Raw genomic sequence first — 22,111 nt, forward strand, 5'->3', positions numbered from 1 at the left:
TGATGAATCGCAATGGAAGTTAATGCCTCACACATCCTCAGAAGGCAGACAGTGTTTTTTGGGAGAGTGTTTTTATCCCCAAAAGAGGTAATGGAATGAGCTGAAAAAAATATTTTCAGAATCTAGAGCTGTGTTTTAACCATAGCAATATTATATTTAGAATTCATTTGGAATGTTGTTTCATTGCACTGAACAGAAAGCAGGAATCTTAAGTCCCACCACACCCCATAATCATACTCTACCACAGGATAAAGATCAAGACCATATTGTGATCAGGTTGTCATATACAAGAAACAGCAAATCCACTGGGTCATATAAATGGTGCTTCTAGTCCTGTATCCAGCAGAAGCCTGTATTGGATATTGTGAGAATTTACAAATGCTGAGAACATTGGGGAATATTTCTTTTCTTGTTTTCCCTATGAACCTCTAGCAATTGTAGATTCTTGCACAATCACCGCATGAGGGTGCATGTCCTATCCTGATTAACAGCTACTGTTATTTTGCACAGTTTTGTCTAGATCACTTTGAACATCTATATGTCACGTCCCATGGCATTCTGGAGAACAGAGGTGCTGCATGTCGAAATGCATTGTTATCCATATTTGAAACTACAAGTGGTCAATTCTTCTTCTTCTTCTTCTTCTTCTTCTTCTTCTTCTTCTTCTTCTTCAAAAGGATAAATAAGGCACTCTCATGTGGTTCTTCAAACTAATTTGTCATGCACCACCTCATCGCTTAGCCATCACTTTTACAATCTAATACTGATACTCAGCAGCACTGATTTATAGATGGGCAACATTATGCACCCTAAAATGACACGACGACACCGATATTTCATCAAACAGTGAGAGCTAATTTAGAATGCCTATTGCTTTACAATTATTCGTTCAGAGTTCGGCTATTGTTATGCAGCCAGGCTACAGTTACTTACATTTTGCAACCCTTTCCAATAGGACTGCAAACTGACTTTGTGCAATGAGATACAATAGTGCTAATAAACCAGCAACAGCCCCCATTCCCAAAAGTGCCATTGGCATTGAGATGACATAGCCGGCTGTTAGATGCGACACAATTTAGCGGAGAGGTGGGTGGAAAGCAGGATAGAGCTGGAGTGGCACCGTCCACTCCCATACCTTGTGGCTGTCTTTTCCAACCACCACAAAACCAGCTCTATCAACAAAACCCTGCATAGTTAATTCTGTTACAATACGGATGCAAATGATACACAGCAGCACAAGACAGATTTGCCAAGCACGGGATTCTGCTACAATTTTGTTGGGAAAAGTGACTATGTGCGCTTTACAGATACATGAACCTTTAGATTTGGGGGATACTCCCTCTATTGTGTATTTTCCAGCACTAGTTTTTCGATAAACCAATTACTTATGCAGTAAAAGATGATATTTGCGCACTAAACCCACAGCAACTTGAGCTCTGCATAGGCTCTCTCTCCAACCTCATGATTCCCTTGGCTCCTCGCCTTTGTGAGTAACGTGCTGGAGGTTTCTTCAGAAGAGGACCTGCTGCCTCTGAACACAATCAGTCTTTCCACAGCTTCCAAGATGCTACCTGACAAAGTACTCTTCCAGCTTTAGTTCATCAAGGAAGAGGGTATTTTAGATGTATCGGGCTGACAAAGCATAGTTTCTTCTGGTACACGAGTCCTTGGCAAGATAAGAGAGCGTTTTCGATGCAACAGAATTGGCGGAAAGCAAAAAGACTTAGCCAAGTGTTGATGACACTCTGCTCAAACCACTTGTTCCGTTTTGCCACCTCACTGCCCAGCCAGACTGTAGCATCCAGACAATTCAGCAGGAAGCACCTGCTTCTGTTTGTGGCCAGTTTGTTCTAAGTTCATGCTGTAACTGCCAGGTAGGCCAACTGCTCTTTGCTTGTACTTCCATTCTGATTCCAATTCTGTGGATGTCAGTGTGAAATATTAGCTATATACGAAGGCAGGGAAAGGACCTAGGCAAACGTGTGGCTTCTTCTCTTCACCTGGCCCCCAATCCTTGTATGCAGTTAGCATCTCCTGTTCACACTGGCTTGATCTGCTCCTGCTGTGATGTTTCCTTTGTTCTTTCTGGTTTGCTCAGGATGGTTTGAAAGTAATTGAACTGCTATGGGCCCCTCCAGAATTCATCAGTCAAATATGCGATGGGCTTGTGCGTAGGGGAGTGTTGAAGAGGACAGAGTAATAAATACAGGCACTGTGGCGCTGCCATCTGCTGACAAAGCAGCCACCTTCATCAGAAGTCCCACCTGGAAAGAGAGCAAGGGGACAGGATGAACACCAAGAAGGTGGCTGGGTCTGGTGCTAACAGGCATGGAAAGTGGATGCGGTAATTTTCAGAAAATTAGGAATCTAACAAGGCCATGCTGTCAAATCTATTTAAAAGCCTTAAAATCCAAATATCCAGGGCCGTCTTAAGTGTATTGGGAGCCGTGGCGCGATGATCCCTCCTGGCGCAATGATCCCTCCGGTGCCCCTCACGCTCCACCGGGCAGGGCCAGGTGCAGCGGGCAGCAGGAGGGCGCGGCGCGACAGGCAGGGACACTGCCAGCTGTACTCTGCCTCCGCCTGCTCAGTTGCCAAGGCTTCAGATTGGCTGTAAGGCGAGGCGGCGGCAGTGGCAGCGAAGCTGTCTCCGTCGAGGGAAACCTGGACCTGGGCTACCTTCCGCCCACACTCCTTCAAGTCACATGCAAATAAGGTGCCGTGGAGCATTGTGGGGCAGCGCTGTCTGTGCTCGCTGTGACTTGAAGGAGTGTGTGGGTGGAAGGTAAGCCCAGGTCCAGGTCTCTCTCTACGGAGGCAGAGAAAGGAGCGAAGCGGGCGAGGCGGAGGCGGAGGCAGCTCCGTGTGCCTCCTTGGTGCACCCCCTGCTGGGCAGGCACCCTGGCGCACTGCACCAGTCAGCCCAATGGGAAGGACGGCCCTGCAAATATCCCATAAAAGGAACATTTATACTTGTAATTTTCAGAAAATTAGGAATCTAACAAGGCCATGCTGTCAAATGTATTTAACAGCCTTAAAATCCAAATATCCCATGAAAAGAACATTTATACTTGTATACTTGTGTGACAAAGGGCTTTTGGGTACTCCGCTTGGTTTTTTTCTAGGATGTGACACACTTTTCACTGAATGCATTGCAGCCCATCCTATCTATGTTTATGCAGAAGGAAGAGCCATCTTATCCAAGTAAGTATGCATCCAACTGTGGCCTATTTCTGCTATCTCTCTGACAATTCATAAACATTACAAATCCACTACTGCCGCCACACCTAAAAAGCATTGTATAGTAAAACTTATCACGTCTAACGACAGCTGCTTAGTTTACAGTGCTGTGAAAAAGGATTAAAGCTAACCATGGACCACCAAATAGAGGAACTTCTCCATTTTGAGTTGTTTTGTTTTAAATAGATTCTCTCTCAAGGTGACCACTCTGCTGAATAACCACAAGACTTCAGATTGGCTGCAAGGTTGCTTTGGAGTTAGTCTGTCAACAGTTCATTGTTTTAAGAAAAGCCTTCGCTTTGTGGGGCTCCAATCCGCTGTTTCATCCTCTGCTTCAGGGTCATATTAATTTCATTGTACAGGGCTGCCAATAAGGGGGCACAGATGTATCAGGTCCCATGCAAGCAGTGCTCCCAGACTCTTAGCTTTTAAAAAATAAGTCAATCAGACATTTCTGAAGAAAGTTAGAGCACAAAACTTGGAGGCAGCTCTAACACTTTGGCACTTGGCTGGTACTACCGTTGCTAAGGGTGCTTGATCAGTTTATCACTGTTGCTAAGCAATCAGAGGAAGAACTATTGACCACCCCCATCTGAGACTCAGGAGGGACCCCACCCAGAGTAGCAGATAAAGCAAGAGAAGCTGAATACATAAGAACGACCTGCTGGATTAGGCCAATGACCCAACTAGACCAGCATATTTTTCTAACAGCGGGCGCAAACAGATGCCTGTGGGAAACCAGGGAGAACATGAGCCCAAGAGCTCATGAATGGTGTAGAACCCTGGGGTATGTTTGCTTAAGTACATTCCTTGCATCCACACTATTTTATTCACTCTCCAAGTGTGCTGCCTTTACAAAGTAAAGCAGAACTGACTGGGCTTGGTGTGTTTGGCTTGCAAGTAAATCCCCTGAAATAAATGAAGTTTCCTTTACTTCCCCGCCCCCTTCTCCTCTAAATTGCCATGTCCCCCATGCAGCCCCTACTGATCTGTTTGTCATCACTGGGCTGTTATTTAGTAATATACAGCAACTATAAAACAAAAATAAGAAATACAAAATGAATATGCAAATACAACCATGAAATAAACACCTTGTAACTGCTGCAAGATAATATTCCTATTTACTGTACTTTGACATAATAATATTTTATCAAGGTTGGCAAAATGTGTTTTGCTGAGACTTGTGACTCTGACATGTGTGTTCCTTGTTGTATATCTATATCTTGCTTTTCCTTCCAGGAGTTCAAGGATTAACAATCAATCCCTCTTCCCAGGCAACTCTGAGAATTGTAGGTCTGTGAAGAGGATAGGGGCCCCCAACAGCTTTTAGCACCCCTAACTACAACTCCCAGGATTCTTTGGGAAAAACCAGGGCTGTTTAAAGTGCTTTAAATGTACAGTCCAGGTATGGCCTGAGGGTGCATTCTGGCCTGTGAGGTCTGCTTCCCAAAGGGATCTGCACATAGGCTGAAAGCCACTTTGATGGGGCCTATATGAGTCATTGTCTAATGCAGGCATCCCCAAACTGTGGCCCTCCAGATGTTTTGGCCTACAACTCCCATGATCCCTAGCTAACAGGACCAGTGGTTGGGGAAGATGGGAATTGTAGTCCAAAACATCTGGAGGGCCGAAGTTTGGGGATGCCTGGTCTAATGTCACAATTGTTGTTGTTTAGTCGTTTAGTCGTGTCCGACTCTTCGTGATCCCATGGACCATAGCACGCCAGGCACTCCTGTCTTGCACTGCCTCCCGCAGTTTGGTCAAACTCATGTTCGTAGCTTCGAGAACACTGTCCAACCATCTTGTCCTCTGTCGTCCCCTTCTCCTTGTGCCCTCAGTCTTTCCCAACATCAGGGTCTTTTCCAGGGAGTCTACTCTTCTCATGAGGTGGCCAAAGTATTGGAGCCTCAGCTTCACGATCTGTCCTTCCAGTGAGCTCTCAGGAAATCAGCCCTGAATGTCACAATACACTCTGCCATCTGCTGTGGTCTTATCAAACTCTTAGATGGAAAACTGTGTGTTCCTTAAACCGCTCTCTGTATGATGGTTATAATATCCCCACTGAAGTCGATGATCACATAGGGCTTGGCAACACCAGCAGCCTCCCGGGTGGCTAAGCCCACACCCAAGTTCTTTCATGTAATGATCACATTTCTCACTAGAATCCAGCTTCCAAGTTCCCAGAACAGGCCACACATTACGTGGGATTAAGCATGTCTCCTGAGGAACCTCTTTAAAATCTGACTAAATGCCACAAAGATAATGCCAGTTGTTTTAGTTGTCCTGGTCTTGGCTGTTAGGGGGCTTTCAGCTTGTGTTTCTTGAGTAACAGCCCCACATGCCACATGACAACCTTCTTTGGAAATGGAGATCTTTGGAAAATCTCTGTGTGAGAGAGCATGCATGTTAGAGAAATAGATTTTATTTTATTTTTGAGAAAATGTGCAGGGTTAAGGCATAAGGGTCACGTGCAATGAGATTTTTAAACTTCTAACACAGACTCCCATGCTTTATTTTAAAAACCGTTTAGACCGATGCAGATAATCCAGAATTTTAATTAATAGCAATTATTAAAGAATTAATCTCCTTCCTCACACGCCTCAAGGCGATGTACAAATTGCAATAAAAACACAGAAAATAGCAGCAGATAAAAAACAATGCTATGTAAACTCACATGGCAGAACCCTAGGTTGCACCCACACTAAACAGTTAAAGCACATTTATACTTCTTTAACAGTCCTGGCTCTCCCCCCACCCCAAATCCTGGGAGCTGTAGGTTATACCCTACAGAGCTACATTTCCTAGAACCCTTAAAAACTACAGTTCCATATACAGTGATGCCTTGGAAGACGAAATTAATTTGTTCCGCGAGTCATTTTGTATTGCGAAAATTTTGTCTTGAAGGTATTAACGGTTGTGTGATTTAAAACAAACCAGAACAAAAGAAAAAATCCAAAAAAATTCGTCTTGCGAAGCACGGCCATAAAAAAAATTCGTCTTGCGAGTCACCAAAAAAATTGCGAACCCCTTTCATCTTGCGAGTTTTTCGTCTTGCGAGGCATTCGTCTTGCGAGGTACCACTGTGTGTGTGTGTGTGTGTGTGGATAGTGCGTGGGGAGCCATGACCTTTATATGTGCTTTAAAGGCATAGTGTAGATGTGACCTTCACCTGGGTAACAAATAAAGTGGTGCAGAAGTGAATTCTTACCACAATCCAGCTGGGAAGGAAGGTGAGGCACAGATATATATATAACAACTCATTGCACTTGCTCAAGCCCTAGAGCCAGGGGAGAAACTAGGCTTTCTTTCACCCCAAAGACTTGGTTCGGCACCCATTTGCATACACATGCACACCTCTCTTTCATATTCAGCTCCTGGGGGTTTATTTGACATGCCTGTTATAGCAGGGGGAGCTTCCAGAGGCTTCACTTGAACTCACTATGGCTTACCCTTGGCCTCAGTGATAGTCACTGTACTTCTGAGTAGAGCATGCCTAGGCACTGTACTAGTCACCAGGCTAACCTCTGAATTCAGTGATCCTTACTTATGAGTAAATATGCATAAATGTTATCACTGAAAATCCTTCCCCAGTAATATAAGAAATTATCCCACTTACCTTTCAACAGCACAGGGTTCTTTATTCCTCTGTCTGGTTTCAGTTCTCAGTGTCTAATTTCCCTCTTCCCCACCCCACTGCCCAGAGCACATCTAAAGTTGATCTTTGGTTCCTGGCCCTTATGCCTTAAACCTGCACTTAAGCAAACAAAAATATTGCCACCAAATATACCTTAGTTTCTCCATCTAGACTAAGGGTTGTATCCAGATAAATCAAATTAAGAGTAAACCTACTGAACCCAATGGATGGGACTAGTTTTAGTCCACTGATTTCAATGGGTGTACTCTTGAGAATGGCTTAGTTAGAGGAAACCTAAGGCCTTTAACTGTTAAGTGCTGTTTTTATTAGGCATTACTTTTCTGTAAAGCATTTCTTCTTCTTCTTCTTTTAGGCAAGAAAGTTGGATGGAGTCTAAAAGGATATGGATTTCCATAAACTGGAAAAGGCAAAGTTGCACCTTCAGCTACAATCCACAGAAACACCATATGTGCTCTCATCTACAAGGTATAATGGAAAATTTGCCCCACTTAAATCCTCCCTTTCCCTGGAGATAAGGGCTCTAATCTGCTCAAATAAACAATAGTTTCACTTTCCCCCCCCCCTGAAAGGTTAAAGTTTACTTTCTGGACAACAAAAGGCAAACCAGCTATTCAAGGCCTTGGTATTTGCTATTTTTGATCTCAAGTCCTTAAATGGGAAGGTTTTTTTTAATGGTGAGCTTTAAAAAGAAACACAGCAAGTTAAATGCATTTTAATTAGGGGTGCAACCTTTAATGGATGATTGACTGTAATCTGTCAGCGAAAGTTTTAGTCGTGAATAAAAAAAATTCTTCTGCCCTGACCAATTGGTGAGGTTGGCAAGGAGGAAAATCTTTGGGCCAGGGGAATCGTGAGGGGCCTATCACTGCAAAGCCCATAGAAATGCATCCTCAACCCCCTCATTGCTGGAAATTTGGTTGAAGGTGGTGGGTTGGATGCTACTCAAGTCCTGTTGAAATCAAGGGGGGCAAATTAAACTTCATTGATTTCAATGGGATTAAAAAGTGCAATTTATCATGGACTTTTCCTTTTGGGTTATGGGGTGTTTCAAGATGGTGGTTTCCCACAGGCTCAGTGCTGCTCATGCATATAAGGTTTTTGCAGTGTCCACCCTTAAAAATGCCATCCCATTCCTCCCCCCCTTTTAATCTGGATTCATGCATTCTGCGAGATTTCTTTCTTTAATTTATCAGATTTTCTGCATAAACTGTAAATCCATATGAAATGGGAAAATAACACAGGACAGCATTTTGAAGAGGACGACATTGTGTGGGCACTGTGCAAAACCTGTGTGCATGTGCAGCTTCAAGTTCTAACAACTTGTCATGTGAAATTGCCCAGATTACTGTTTACTCTGGCTTCCTCTGTCAGTGTTGAAGCTCACTGGGGGACCTTGGGCCAGCCACTGTCTCTCACCCTAACCTGCCTCACAGGGTTGTTGTGAATATGAAATGGGGAGCTGGAGAACCACGTGCAGCTCATTGAAGGAAAAGGTGGTATATAAAACGAAACAAATGCATCTCAGAAACATTTATGATAGGTGGAACAATGGAGGTCGCAATTCTGTGGCCCTAGAACAGGCATAGACAACCTTGGCTCGCCAGATGTTTTGGAACTACAACTCCCATGATCCCTAGCTAACAGGGCCAGTGGTCAGGGATCATGGGAGTTGTAGTTCCAAAACATATGGCGACTCAAGGTTGCCTATGCCTGCCCTAGAACCTGAGAGTGTCATCGCCAAAACAACCCACAGCCAGGGAGAAGATTATTACACTGGCAAACATGCAGTGTGTGTGAGTGTGTGTGTGTGTGTGTGTGTGTGTGTGTGTGTGTGTAATCTGTACAGATATTTAGAATACTGGTATGTTTTTAGTTCTGGAAGAAAATGTCTACAGCTAAACCATAACTTGAAGAATTATTCTTCCCACCATTCCCTGGTATAAACACTCACCTAGAGGATCAATCTTTGGGTCTCTGCTTTGCCCTCTTCCTCTTGCTGCGTCCCTTGGGTCTCCTCCTCCTTCAGGAGGAAAGAAGGAAGGAAACCGAAGAGAAGGTGGGAAATGAGACACCAATAATAATAACTTTATTATTTATACCCCGCCCATCTGATTGGGTCGCCCTAACCCCTCTCCACCATGGAGAGTAACCAACGTCCAGAAACCTTGCTAATTCTACTTACCTCCCTGACTTCACAGCATCTCGCCGAGGCCTAGAGAGAAGAGAGTTAGACTGTCACTTTCAGGGTATGGGGCTGCAACATTCATAGATATTAAGAGATCCAATGTGATGGGAATAGCAAAGAAAAACAGATGGGCTTGCCCCCTAAATGTGATGATTTCCTCTTTATAAGGAACAGAGTCATTCAGAGCTTCTAGACTCATGTTCTGCTACCTGGCATGGTTCATAGTGGCCAAGGATCCCAACCCCACCTCACACAAACACACCCACTGTCTATCACTGAACCAGGCCCACTGTGCTTTTGCTCGCACAAGGCCCAGTCTCCCTTCTTAGATCACCAAACACAGGTGAGATCCTGTTAACAGTCTCATAAGCAACATTATTCAATTGCACCCACTGAAAAGGTCTGCTGGGATAGAATTTCAAATACAGTGGTACCTCGACTTATGAACGACTCGACAACCGAATTTTTTGACTTACGAATGGGGGTAATGGCTGCGCACTTACAAATGTCTCAACATCCGGGGGGAAACCGTGGCGGTTTTAGATAGGGATTTTTTACTTACGAATTTTTAGATAGGGTTGCCTCGACTTACGATTTTTTCCGTTTTCAATGCATTCCTATGGGAAATCGTGTTTCCAATGGCGTGCAAAAATGCACCCTCCGTTACAGCACATGTTGTGTACACCAACAGAATTAGCCGTGGCTAACAGGAGTTAGAAATGCTCTCAGCATCGTTGCACATCAGCCTCCCCACGCTGCCAGTCTGAGACCACCTATTTTGGGCATTTCAGAGGCCTGGCTTGTTATTCCACCGGCAATTCACTGATTAAGCTAAGGAATAATTATCTTGGAAAGGTAGTTTTTGTTTTGTCTCTGCTTGTGAGAGCAAGGACACTAGCTGGAAGTGAAGGATTGTACGATGCTGTGTGTGCCTGTGCTGCAAGCAATAGGGGCTGCTTCTTGGTTCCTTTTGGTAAAACGAGGTTCCTATAAAGACCCCAAGGGCCATGAATGGACAGCTGAGTTGGAACAGCTGCTACTTCTGTCACATTTTGTCACTTGGTTGTGTTGCTGGCTCATTAAGCACCAGGCATGTAGGGCACCCCCAGGGCTGTGTATGTGCTGCAATTCCACTGGTGCCTGGAAATCATGTAGAATATGCCACTGAATGTTCAGCTTGGCTCATAAGAATTTTAGGTTCCTTTCTGTATTTTTTTTTTAAGTTTCTAGTCCTTATGACCAGGGGTGGAGCTTCATGCTCCGCCACCGGGGGCGGAGAGCAGGCTGCCCCCAGGGATGTGGCGCACGTTCTGGGGGCGGGGTGCACCGTGCGCAGGGGCGGGTGCATGTTTTCCAAGGGGCTCCATCGCGGCTCCCCGCCCCCACCGCCCCTATCTTCCTACCCCCCTGCTTATGACTGTGAAGATAGAGTTGAAAGAATATGACCAACATCTGCTGAAACCTTCATGATCAAGGGTGACCTGGACTGTTCCTGCTCCTCCCTGTGACTAGTAAAACCAATTAAATTGCGCAAAATGCAAACACTGCAGAATTGTGAAAAAAGTATGAGCAATGATATATAATTGCATTGACCACAGGATCCAGCTTTTTCTGACACAGACTGTGAATTGTTGAGAACAACATTTCATTAGTATACTTTTTAACACAGATAACATACGGACGGTCAGGATTCCCCACCCCCAAGCCATTGTGTGCTGGCTAGGACAGTCTTGCCTTTAGTCTGGCCAGCTTAAGGCATGACAGACTTGAGGAGATTCAGTTACTCCAGCAGCCTTGTAGCCAACAAATCCGATTTTTTTCCCTAGTCAATCAGGGTGAGAATTGTGCATGGAGTTCCTGGAACAGAGCAAATGGTGGAAGAACAACTGTTTCCTGCTGAGGAGGGCTGGGTGTCAACAATCTAACCCCTGGGGGAAAGCTGGAATTTGATCCTGCTAATCTAAATGTGCAGAAGGAACACTCCAAGCCTGGGGTGTCAAGGAACACGCTAAAAGTCACTGTGCTACTTTTCATTTTGGGACTGGGAGGAGGTGTAGTGGACTTAACTGCAGAGAATACAGTTCCCTTGCACACACACCCCCACAGTCCCAAATACATCCCATTGTGGCTCACCATGACAAGAACTGAGAACACCTGCCCCAGTTCAGCTCAGGTTACATTTTTAATATTTCTGCTGGCTCCCTTGGCTGCTGTTTTTTGAAGGCTAAATTTAGGAGGAGTCAAAAAGAGGGGCTTAAGGGGTCTCCCTACCCCACATCGTTCCCTCTCCTTCCAGGGATTACTTGACTCCTGTGAGGCACTGGATACCCATAAGAGCCAGTGTGGTGTAATGGTTAGAGTGTTGGACCAGGACCTGGGAAACCACAAACCAGGGTTCGAATCCCCACTCAGCCAAGAAGCTCATGGGGTGACCTTAGGCCGGTTACCATCTCTTAGCCTAACCTACCTCACAGGGTTGTTGTGAAGATGAAATGGGGAGGGGGAGAACCATGCACACCACTTTGAGCTCCTTAAAAGAAAAGGTGGTATATAAATGTAATTTTTTTAAAAATAGAAAAATGCCATCATGAAGACACATACCTGCATACACATTTCCTATGCTCCACAAAGGACAGCTCCACATAGGGCACTTGTTCTTCTGAATTCACCTTCAGGAGCTGTAAGGGTGAAACCTATGAAACTCTCAGAGCATTTGGGACTTAAGAGAATGGGCAAGCAAGAGGTGGCATGATAGAAATTTACATAATTATGCCTAGCATGGAGAAAGTGCATAGAGAAAGGATGTCCACTAGAAGCTGTGGACACCCAACGAAGAGAAATGTTGGAAGATTCAGGGCAGACCAAAGAAAGTACTTCTTCACACAGCATATAGTTAAACTATGGAACTCACTGCCACAGGATGGGTTTAAAAGAAGATTGGACAAATCCACGGAGAGGGGCTATTGATGGCTACCAACCATGATGGCTATGTTCCACCTGCACTGCCAGAGGCATTGTGTCCCCGAATACCAGTTGCTAGGAATCACAGGAATCCATTGAGCTTCAGTTACCCAGCTGTTCACAGAAGATGTGAAACAAAGCAGTGCTGACCACTATGGGGAAGGGCTGTGGCTCAGGGGTAAAAACATCAGCTTTTAATGCAGAAGGCTCCAGGTTCAATCCCCAGCATGTCCAGGTAGAACTGGGACAGTGCCCTGTCTGAAATCCTGGGGAGCTGCTGCCAGTCAAAGTAGACCAGTGTCTCCCAAACTTGGGTCTCTAGCTGTTTTGGGGCTACAATTCCTACCATCGCTGACCACTGGTCCTGCTAGCTAGGGATGATGGGAGTTGTGCAGTCCAAAAACAGCTGAAGAACCAAGTTTGGAAAGTGTTGGTGTAGACAATAATGAGCTAGATGGGCCAATGGCCTGACACAGGATATATTCCTAACAAATGCATGGGCAAACACCTGGGAACCAAGCACCACAAAGTCCAACCTCTTCACCTGCATGGTGACGTTGGCTACCTCCGTCGGGACGCACTGGAGCCTCTCGTCTCCGCAGCACCCGCTGCAGCGCTGCAAGAAGACACAGGAAGGGCTGAACACATGCTCTACTTCACTGGGGTACTCGGATACGACATCAACGAGCTTCTCCAATGGCTGGCAGGAGCTGCGGTTCCAAACGTCATGAAAGGAGACAACTGAAGAAGATACAAAAGATTTGGGGTGACAGGTTCAGAGTATGGACAACGGGGCTTCCGGTTTGACTGTGGAGGGAAATGGCGGCGCAGAGCGGGTCGTCCGATTAAGAGACGACTGCTGCCGGGATTTCTAAGCAATAGGGGTGCGTGCCAGGGTTAGACACCCCCCCTAAAAAGTCCCATGGACAACTGGGGTCTTGAGGGGACCAGCCAGGCTAGAAGAGACCTGCTGTGCTCGCGGAGCCTCGTCGCTGCATCGGCAGCGAGCGGGGGGGTGGGGGGCGAGAGAAGCAGCTTGAGTCTGCCCATGGCTCCAGCGCAGCTTAAAAATCCGAAACCACAAATTGCCACCTGAAGCAGCAGACTTTCTAAATAAGGTATTTATTGCCAAGATTATTGGACTTTAAAAACATAAAATTATTGGATTAAAATTGAATTTGGGAAAGACGGAATTTAAAAAGGAAGTCAACTTCCTTTTTTTTCGAAGGACAGATTCTGCAGTATAGACTTGTGGATGGGATTCACATTCGGAGACACATCAGTCTTTTGCTACTTTTTAAAACTGCACTTAGTTACTTATTAGCAACCCATCTCTTTGTCGGATCTAAAGAAATGAACTGTTGCTCTTTGAACTTTTAAAAGGAGGATACAGTGGTACCTTGGTTTAAGTACACAATTGGTTCCGAAAGTCTGTACTTAACCTGAAGCGTACTTAACCTGAAGCGAACTTTCCCATTGAAAATAATGGAAAGTGGATTAATCTGTTCCAGACGGTCCGTGGAGTACTTAAACTGAAGCATACTTAACCTGAAGCAAACCTTCCCATTGAAAGTAATGGAAAGGGGATTAATCTGAAAGTACTCAAACCGAAACGTACTTAAACCGAGGTATGACTGTACATGAATGGAGTGGAGGGTGTTTTTTTTTTATGAATGGCGAAGCTGTTTCCATGAATGAAAGTGATTAAAGGATTGGGAAAATTTCAAATAAATTTTAAAGGATCCTGGATCTTGGCAAATCCTACCAAAGCTCAACAGGGGAACACCTTTCCATAACTGGGAGAAATCTCAGGGAGGAGAAGTGCCTGGGAGAGCAGGAAGGGAAAAAGCTTTACATGAGCAGGGCTGTACATTGGAATATAAACTGAGGAGAACATTACATATTGGATTATAAATACCATTCAGATTACAAATACAATTTGGATTACAAAATTAATTTACAATTTGGATTGCAAAATTAATTTACGTCTGGAAAATAATGGATTTTAAATAATAGTGGGAACATTTTGGACTACAATATACATTGTTGATTATTATATACGACCAGAGACTTTGAAAGCACCAGACCATAATCAAGGGAACAATGCAACACTATCTGTGGACTGTGATAGCTACCAGGTTTCTTTTTTTCTTTAAATTGTGTATATTATTATTATTATTATATGTGTGATTTTTCCTTTTCTTTTGGATTACTTTGAATGTCCATTGTCTCCACTGTTGTTCGTTCTGGTACTGGAAGTTCTGACAAGAAGGATAAGAGGAAATAGAGAAGTAGTAGGAATAAAAGTAAAGAAAAATGAACATAAATTGAAAGCATTTGCGGATGATTTGATAATAACTGTGGAAGATCCAAAGAATTCTTTCCCAAAAGTAATGAATATAATACAAGAGTTTGGTCAAGTGGCAGGATTTAAATTAAATAAAAGCAAAACTAAATTGCTATTAAAAAACCTTAAAGAATCCGAAAGGAAAGAAATAATAGAGATGGTAGGGATAGAAGTATACAAAAAAGTAAAGTATCCAGGAGTGTAGATAACAACAAAAAATATAAACATTTCTAAAGATAATTATGGGAAAAAACTTGGCATGAAATTAAAAGAAATATGGAAATATGGAATAGGATTAATCTCTCTTTAATGGGAAGAATTGCAACTATAAAAATGAATGTACTTCCAGGGATGTTATTTCTCTTCCGAACTATTCCAGTGATAACAGGGAATACATGTTTCAAAGAATGGCAGAGAGAGATCTCAAGATCTGCCTGGAATAGGAAAAAGCAAAGGATAAAAAATAAGATACTAACAGATGTGAAAGAAAGAGGCAGTTTCTCACTTCCAGACTTAAAATTTTACTATGAAGCTGCATCCCTAATATGGATCCGTGATTGGATCAAGTTAGAAAGGGAGGAAATAACAGAACTGGAAGGACATGATAACAGGTTTGGATGGCACGCTTACCTATGGTATGGAAATCAAAAATACACAAAGGGTTCCACAATCACACAATAAGGAGATCATTGTTCAAAGTGTGGGGGAAAATATAAAGACTTACTAGAACCCGAGACTTACTAGATATAAAGACTTACTAGAACCCAAGGTGGTTATCACTTATTGAAGCATTGTCACTTAAAACACTGGGAAAAAAGGGAGAATGGCCAACATATAGAGAATTACTGGATGAACAAGAGGAGAAACTAAAACGGAAAGAATATGAATAAATAAAAGAACATCTCCAAAGTTGGTTGCACCATAGACAGCTAAAGGATATTTTCAAAGAGGACAATAAGAAAGGCTTTTTATATTCGGTTTCCAAATTTCAAAAGGAAGTGATAGAAGAAAATTCAAAACTATTTAAAAAAGGCATTCCCTTTTGGAATGGGAAACTAAAGATGAAGAAGTAAAATTGGTAATGATTAAATGGGCACAAGACATAGGTCACAATATACAATCTGAAGATTGGATAAAACTGTGGAAAGTAAATTTGAAAATTCACGGATTGTATATTATTGAGAGAGAATTATATGAAAATGATGTATAGATGGTATACGGTATCACCAGTTAAATTGGCAAAAATGTATAAAAATGAAAAGAAAGAACAGAGTATGGACAATGGGAGACATGGCTGCTTCAGGTAACTGATGGGCAGTAAGGATGTAGGAAACTGCCTTGTATCAGATTCATCTGCCTTTGCCAACCTGGTTCTCTCCAGTTGTTTTGGACTACAACTCCCATCAGCCCCAGTCGCCATTGGCTGTGGTATCTGGGGCTGATAGGCAGCATAGTCTACAAGGCCCCACCTGCACTAACCATTAAAAACAGTATTGTGCTGCTTTAAATAGCTAGGGCTTCCCCCAAAGAATCCTGGGAACTGTGGCTTGTTAAGAGTGCAGAAGGTTGTTAGGCGAAGGAGAGCCCTATTCCCCTCACAGGCAGACAATTCCCAGAGTCCCCTGGGAAGAGGGTTTGCCAGTTAAGCTACTCTGGGAATTGTAGCTATGTGAGGGGGACAGGGGTCTCCTAACAACTCCTAACTGCTCCTTTACCACCATTTCCGGAGTAAGGCAGACTGCAGGGCAAGGACACCCCATGTTGTCGGTGCAAGCCTTTTGAAAAGCATCTTTCCTAAGAGTGTTATTAATCCCATTGGCGGAAACGTCTAGGCTCAGTGGTTTTGCAGAAAACATCTCAGTTTCTCAGCCAGTACTTTGACATCTCCTTGCCAGGAAAATGGTGTGTTTGGAAGTCACAGGGAAGTCTGATTTATCCAGCAGAGTCTCTGACTTAAGTCAGTGCTGGTTATAACACCATTTCATGCGCTTGGCGGAAGCTTCCAGCCTCCCATCCTTTCTTTCAATAAGCAAGACTGGAAATGCTTGGCTTTAGATCAGAAGGAAGTCAGAACATCACAGGCCTTTAATTTCAAATATAATATGATCACATGGGGAAAGGACATAAATCCAGAACCACAATCTTACCCATCTCCTTCACAATGTATCACAGATGTTGAAAACTGTGTGAAACTGTTGTAAGATTGGGAGAGGGTAAATGCAACCCCAAAAAGTCTCCACATGTTCTTTAACGGCACGTGGCAAAGTTGCCAGGCACATGCTCTGTTACGGTAGGAAAAGTGTAAGTAAATGGCTCAGGAAGACTAGGAGATGGTTGAATAAGACTTGCTGACACCACCACCCCATCCCTGTGCAGACAAAGGGCAGGGGAAGCTCGTTGCCTCTGTCTGACTGCAATATTTGAGTGAGATACAGATATTTGAGTGAGATACAAACAAAGAGGGAGACAGCTGAAATCTTGGCTCTACAAGCTGTGCAGATCTGACTAGGGACGGGGCAGTGAGAGTGGATGATTTCATGCTGTGTGCCTCCACCTAGGCTCAACCTGTATATCCGAAAATAAACTCCTATGTTGCAAAGCACCATAAGCCTCCAGTGACCACCTTCCAATGAAAACCAAAGTAAGCACTGCACCTCTGGAATTTTTCTGTGCTCAGAAAGATTGGGAGAGTGTTAGAGTACCACCATCACCACTGCTGCTGATGCTACTAATAATACTGTACAGTATTTACTTATAGAGTCCCGTTGGTATGCACGAGGAGCACAAAAGGTCAAGGTCCCTGCCCCAAGGGTCTCACAATCTAAAATTTGACACAATGAAAAGAGAGAGGAAGGGAAGACAGGGGGAATCAGGGAAAGAATGTGTAATTATTCAATTTGCATATGCTTAGGCTTCATTATAGGCTAAATGCCAAATTAGATGTGCCATTAAATGTGCCTTTGCTTTTAATGCAGACTTTAAAAATGCTAATAATTATCATGATGGAGAGGATTTAACCCTTTCATCTCTTACTGCAGTCCTGAGGAAAATCTCTCTTTCTCCTCTGAAAGTTGTGGTAGCATTGGGAGGAAATCCTAAACAGAGCCCAACAGAGGATTTCCTGCCAGTGCAAACGCCAGCTTCAGAAGGTGGAGTTTTCTAAGCAGAGGAAAGGGTTAATCTCCCACCCAGCCCACCTGCTGTGATCCCAATAATTATCAGCTCTCCCCCACCCCCAGCAGCTTCTATTTGCATTTTATCTGCACATTAAATACAAAGACACATTAAATATCATGGCTAATTTGGCTATTAGAAGTCTCACTGACAGCATGAAGAAAATTCATTTCATCCCTGAACCAATGAACAACTGCCTGGTGTGCCAAAACAAAGACAATGGCATAATAGAGCCTTCAAGTCTCTTCCATTCCATTCACATGTTCTTCTTGGAGGCCCTTTTGACATCATAAAAGAGGGACAAGCTTCACACTCACCTGCCACTTCAGTGGTGCTGTTCTGAAGAAGCACATCTTGCCTCTAGGGAGAGAAAGGGGAGGGAAAAGTCATTTCCCCCCAGGCATTCCCAACACCCTGCAACACCCTAGCAATTCAGTGTGGATCATTTCTGTAAAGCACAGAAGACAGTGGGATTATCCTCATGTGCTCAAACTTGTTTAAAGGCCGCGTTTTAGTTTCTAAAATAAGATCAATTGATTAAGATGTTACAAGGGAGGTTTTTGGTCAAAAGGCACATTGTCCACATGCTGCAGTCCAGGGCTCAAGAGTACAGAAAATTCATTCCTTCCTCCTTTGGTAACTCTGCAATCCTGTACATATTCATAAGCGAGCAGTGCATGGTAGCCTTGGTTAATATATGTGTCACCTGTTATATTTATTATGATTTCTACAGCACTGGGTATTACAAAGTAACAGGAAGTCAGGTCCCTGCCCTGAGGAATTTACAATCCAGAGTTTGACACAGCAAGGGCAACAGACTGATGGGAAGAAGAAGCCCCACAGCTGTGACTGGTTCAACTCAGGAGCTCCCAATCACTTATCAGCTAGGATCAGTTCTATATGCTTGAATCCAGGGTATACCAGAGCCCAAAACATTTATTCAGCAAATTACTGGATTTAAATAACACCTTTCCTCCTATCATGGCTATGAAGATGGTTCACAATAGAAATATATTATCGCTTCAGTGTTAAAATCAACTCCAGTCTTTACTTTGCCTCCCTCACCAATGTACAGTATTGTAAAATCAGACCCAGACATGGAAGATGTAAAATAATCAAGAAGGGAATAAATATATTGCTGCTTTTTCATCCTTGTATTTTTTTATTAAGCTTATTTGTTTTGCCTGTATTTTAATCATTCTTTATATTTTCTTTTTATCCTGTGAATTTCTTTACAGAGGTGGTGTAGACATTTTAGTAAAGAACTATTTCTGCTAGGTTGGCCACTGAAATGGATGGGTCTTGAATTATTTCATGAATAACTTGTTCAACTAACTGTGCCTGTATCCAACCCAATAACAATATGCCTCTAAGCATGCACAAAGTGCTTTTGCTACACCAATCAACTTGCACGTACTGTATATCAGATTAGAGAGAGAAACTGCAAGTGAGAGAATGTGACTTCAAGCCAAGCATTAGTCAGCTCCTCACATTTCAAAATGAAGCCCTTTTCCAATCTGCTATGATTAATCTACTGATGATGTCATGTCTCTTGCAAGCCCCTTGGGTTACTGAGTTACAGAAGTGCTCTCCTTGTTCAGTGGGTCTACTCTGAGTTTGGCTACCACTGGATATCGCCCAGAAACCGCAATTCTATTTCAGGCCAGTAGATATCAGTCTAGCAGTGCACAACTTCCCTCTCCAGAAAATTTAACATTTTTACTCGAAAGGGTGAGGCAAGTAAATATTTGAGGTGGCCAAATAAATGGAATCATAGAATCGTAGACTTGGAAGGGACCTCAAGGGTCATCTAGTCCAACGGTTTGCACTAAAGAAGAGTATTGGGTCAGAAATTATTGACGTTTGCTCCTCTTAGAGTCTAGTGCCCACCTGGGCATGTTCAAGGTCAGCATGCTGGGCAAAGTGGGCAGATCCTCTCCAGGCCTTCCGCTCTTGACGGCAATCCATCTTAACCAAGGGGCTTTTCTGCTTGTTTGTGCCAGAATATAGGGACTGCTTGGCATTGGGGCAATCCAGTGGTCCAGGAGGAAGGTAGGAAGCCTACTCAACCTGCATTCCATTCCAGCTAAGAACTTCAGAAAGCCCTTAAGGTGCTTTCAGCCTGGGTGCCCTTGACTTCCATGAGCGTATCTGCACGGCTTGGTGCCAGTCTTCTGAAATGTCTACCTGGGTGTAGCAACTTGACACAGGAGAGATAAGCAATATACTGTGGTGGATGCAGTATCCTTGCAAGGACACGCAGATCCTCAGAAATGGCTTTGGCAATGCTTCACAAGACATGCACACTTTAATGTCTGTGCTAATCTGGTTCTAGACTCACCCACTCACTGACAGGACTCTGGGGACACTTTGGGGGGAATCTGGGGGATTGTTGCTGTTTTCAGGTGGGATTCAAACACATACCAGCAAATTCAGGTTGTGCAATTAAGAAACCCACTTCCCCAAATGATTTGGGAAATGAACTAGAAAGTGTGCAATAATCTAATCTAACAAACAAATCAGAAGTAATGTTCATTAAGTAGCCAACGTAATCTAGTCTCCCTGCTAACAAATCAAGACAAATGCGCAATAAACAGGCTGACTGAAAGCACCTTCAGTTTCACACAAAAGAAAGGGTAGAAAAGGATGAGAAAGAGTATCTTGGCTGCAAGAACAGGGTAATTAATATGTATTTTTTTAACCAAAACTAAAAAACAACACATAACATTTTCCCCTAACTGAAGCCACACACTTAGGTAATTTACCGGGTCAATAAATCATTCCTGAATCTGGGCTATGCTTCCTGTTCCACCAGATCAAGGATTCCTCTGAGCCTTGTAACCCCCCCCCCCCAACTTCAGTGCCAAGGTGCTTCCTGAGACCCCAGGAGACGGTAGCAGTGCCTATGAGCATGTACAGAGTGCCTTCTTTCCCCGCACTACTAAATAATTAGAACACACCTGAGATTTGGAGATTTTAAAAACTTCCAGATGATAATATATCTTTCCTCCTCCGTAGTTCCTCCTCCAGTTTTAAAATAAAGCCCTAAACACCGTGAAGTGTAAATTTCAAGAGTGTAAATTTGTGCCTGGGTTCACGTCTCCCCCACCCCCCGCCGCTCAAGCGCTGCACGGGGGGAGGGCGCCGAGTTCAGTCACTGAACAACCACAGTCGTCTTCCACGTACCTGGGATCGGGACAAAGCTTCCGGAATAGAGGGCGTGCTAATTCCAGGGTTGCAGCCCGGTTCCTCTCATTTTAAGTCACGGCACAGCACGAACAGTAACCGGCTGCCGCCCCAAACCCACTCTGGCACCTCTTTGCCAGCTCCCCTGGGGATGAGGAGGGAAGGGGCGGCCACGAGCCTTCCCATCCCAAGCTCAGCAGGACTGCGACAAGTCAAGCGGCGCTGGGCACTTTGTTATGGAACGGAGCTGATCCAGGAATCCCCCCCACCCCAGCCTCACCTGCCAGGGGCCAGGACAGAGGGGCTTCTGCAGAGCTCACCTGCGCGCCCACCACCCGCAGGGCGAGAGCCACCAGGAAGCCCCCGAAGAGCTGCATCGCGGGCGCCGGCTACCTCCGCTTCTCTCGCGCGCCGGTCTCAAGTCCCGATTCCGAGCGGGAAGCGATGCCTCGATTCCTACTGCACATTGGTCAGCATAGACGGCGGTGGGGCGGCGAGCCGCCGCGTCGCGCCTGTAGGATCCCTGGCTGGCTGGCTGGCTGGCTGAGCGCGTGTGGTTCCTTCCCAGAGGAGCCTGGCGGGCGCCAGCAGGGGGAAGCGCTTCTGCGGGGAAAGCAGGCGCTCTTTTTCCCGGGTGCCAAGTGGAGCTGGAGAGGGAGCGAACAGTAGAGAGACCGGCTCCCGGGCGACTCCGCTCAGCCGCGGGCTGCTCTGCGGAGCTAGGCTCTCTCGGCAGCACCTCCTGCTGCCCCGGGGCCACGTGAAGCGGGCGGTTGGCCGGCTCCTCCCCGCCCCCTCGGGCGCCCGCCCCGCCCGCTGCATCCCCGCGGACCCCGGGAGGGCGCTTCCGGGCGCTGGCTTTGCGGGCAGGGCTGCCTAATGGGCCAGCGTGGAGCGGGAAGGCCCTGCGTGACCTCCGACGGGAAGGCCCCTCCGAACCTCCCAGCGCGCAGGGTCGTCGAGGGCACCTCGAGGAGCGAGCGCGGGCCCCTGGCGGCGACAAACGGTGCCCATCCGCCGCCCGAGCGACGGGCGGGTCTCTGGGCGCAGCTAGGAACGTCTGCTGCTCGTAGAAACATAGACTCATAGAGGTGGAAGAGACCACAAGGGCCATCCAGTCCAACCCCCTGCCGAGCAGGAAACACCATCAAAGCATTCTTGACATATGCCTGTCAAGCCTCTGCTTAAAGACCTCCAAAGAAGGAGACTCCACCACACCTCTTGCCTGACCTTGTCGCCTTACAGCCCCGACGTCGTGCGAAAGTGACAGGCGGGGAAGGAGGCCGTGGAGTTGTGGGGTGGGGGAGTTCACAAGTGATCTCGGATCTTTATGTTTATGAGGCAGGAAGATGCTGCCAGCCAT

The 22,111-nt window shown here is 45.0% G+C and overlaps 1 protein-coding gene across 3 annotated transcripts; it reads right to left on the reverse strand.

Annotated features, from left to right (window-relative positions):
* Window positions 1–129: 129 nt before the first annotated feature.
* On the reverse strand, window positions 130–21,519 carry PGF (placental growth factor). Of its 3 annotated transcripts, none has more exons than XM_035108435.3 (7): window positions 21,069–21,519; window positions 17,880–17,922; window positions 12,586–12,782; window positions 11,682–11,758; window positions 9,078–9,107; window positions 8,847–8,915; window positions 130–2,264 (listed from the first exon to the last, which is right to left on the reverse strand). In XM_035108435.3, the coding sequence occupies exons 1-6, from the start codon at window positions 21,123–21,125 to the stop codon at window positions 8,855–8,857; spliced, it is 465 nt and encodes a 154-aa protein (XP_034964326.1). In that variant the 5' UTR covers window positions 21,126–21,519; the 3' UTR covers window positions 130–2,264; window positions 8,847–8,854. The 3 variants fall into 3 exon arrangements, with proteins under 3 accessions (XP_034964326.1, XP_088528421.1, XP_088528432.1); XM_088672295.1 differs by lacking the exon at window positions 21,069–21,519 and adding an exon at window positions 19,453–19,662; XM_088672306.1 differs by lacking the exon at window positions 130–2,264 and adding an exon at window positions 4,437–5,625 and having other exon boundaries at window positions 21,069–21,497.
* Window positions 21,520–22,111: the final 592 nt, after the last annotated feature.

The sequence above is a fragment of the Zootoca vivipara genome, chromosome 1 (genome assembly GCF_965207765.1).
Source record: "Zootoca vivipara chromosome 1, rZooViv2.hap1.1, whole genome shotgun sequence".
Lineage (NCBI taxonomy): Eukaryota > Metazoa > Chordata > Lepidosauria > Squamata > Lacertidae > Zootoca > Zootoca vivipara.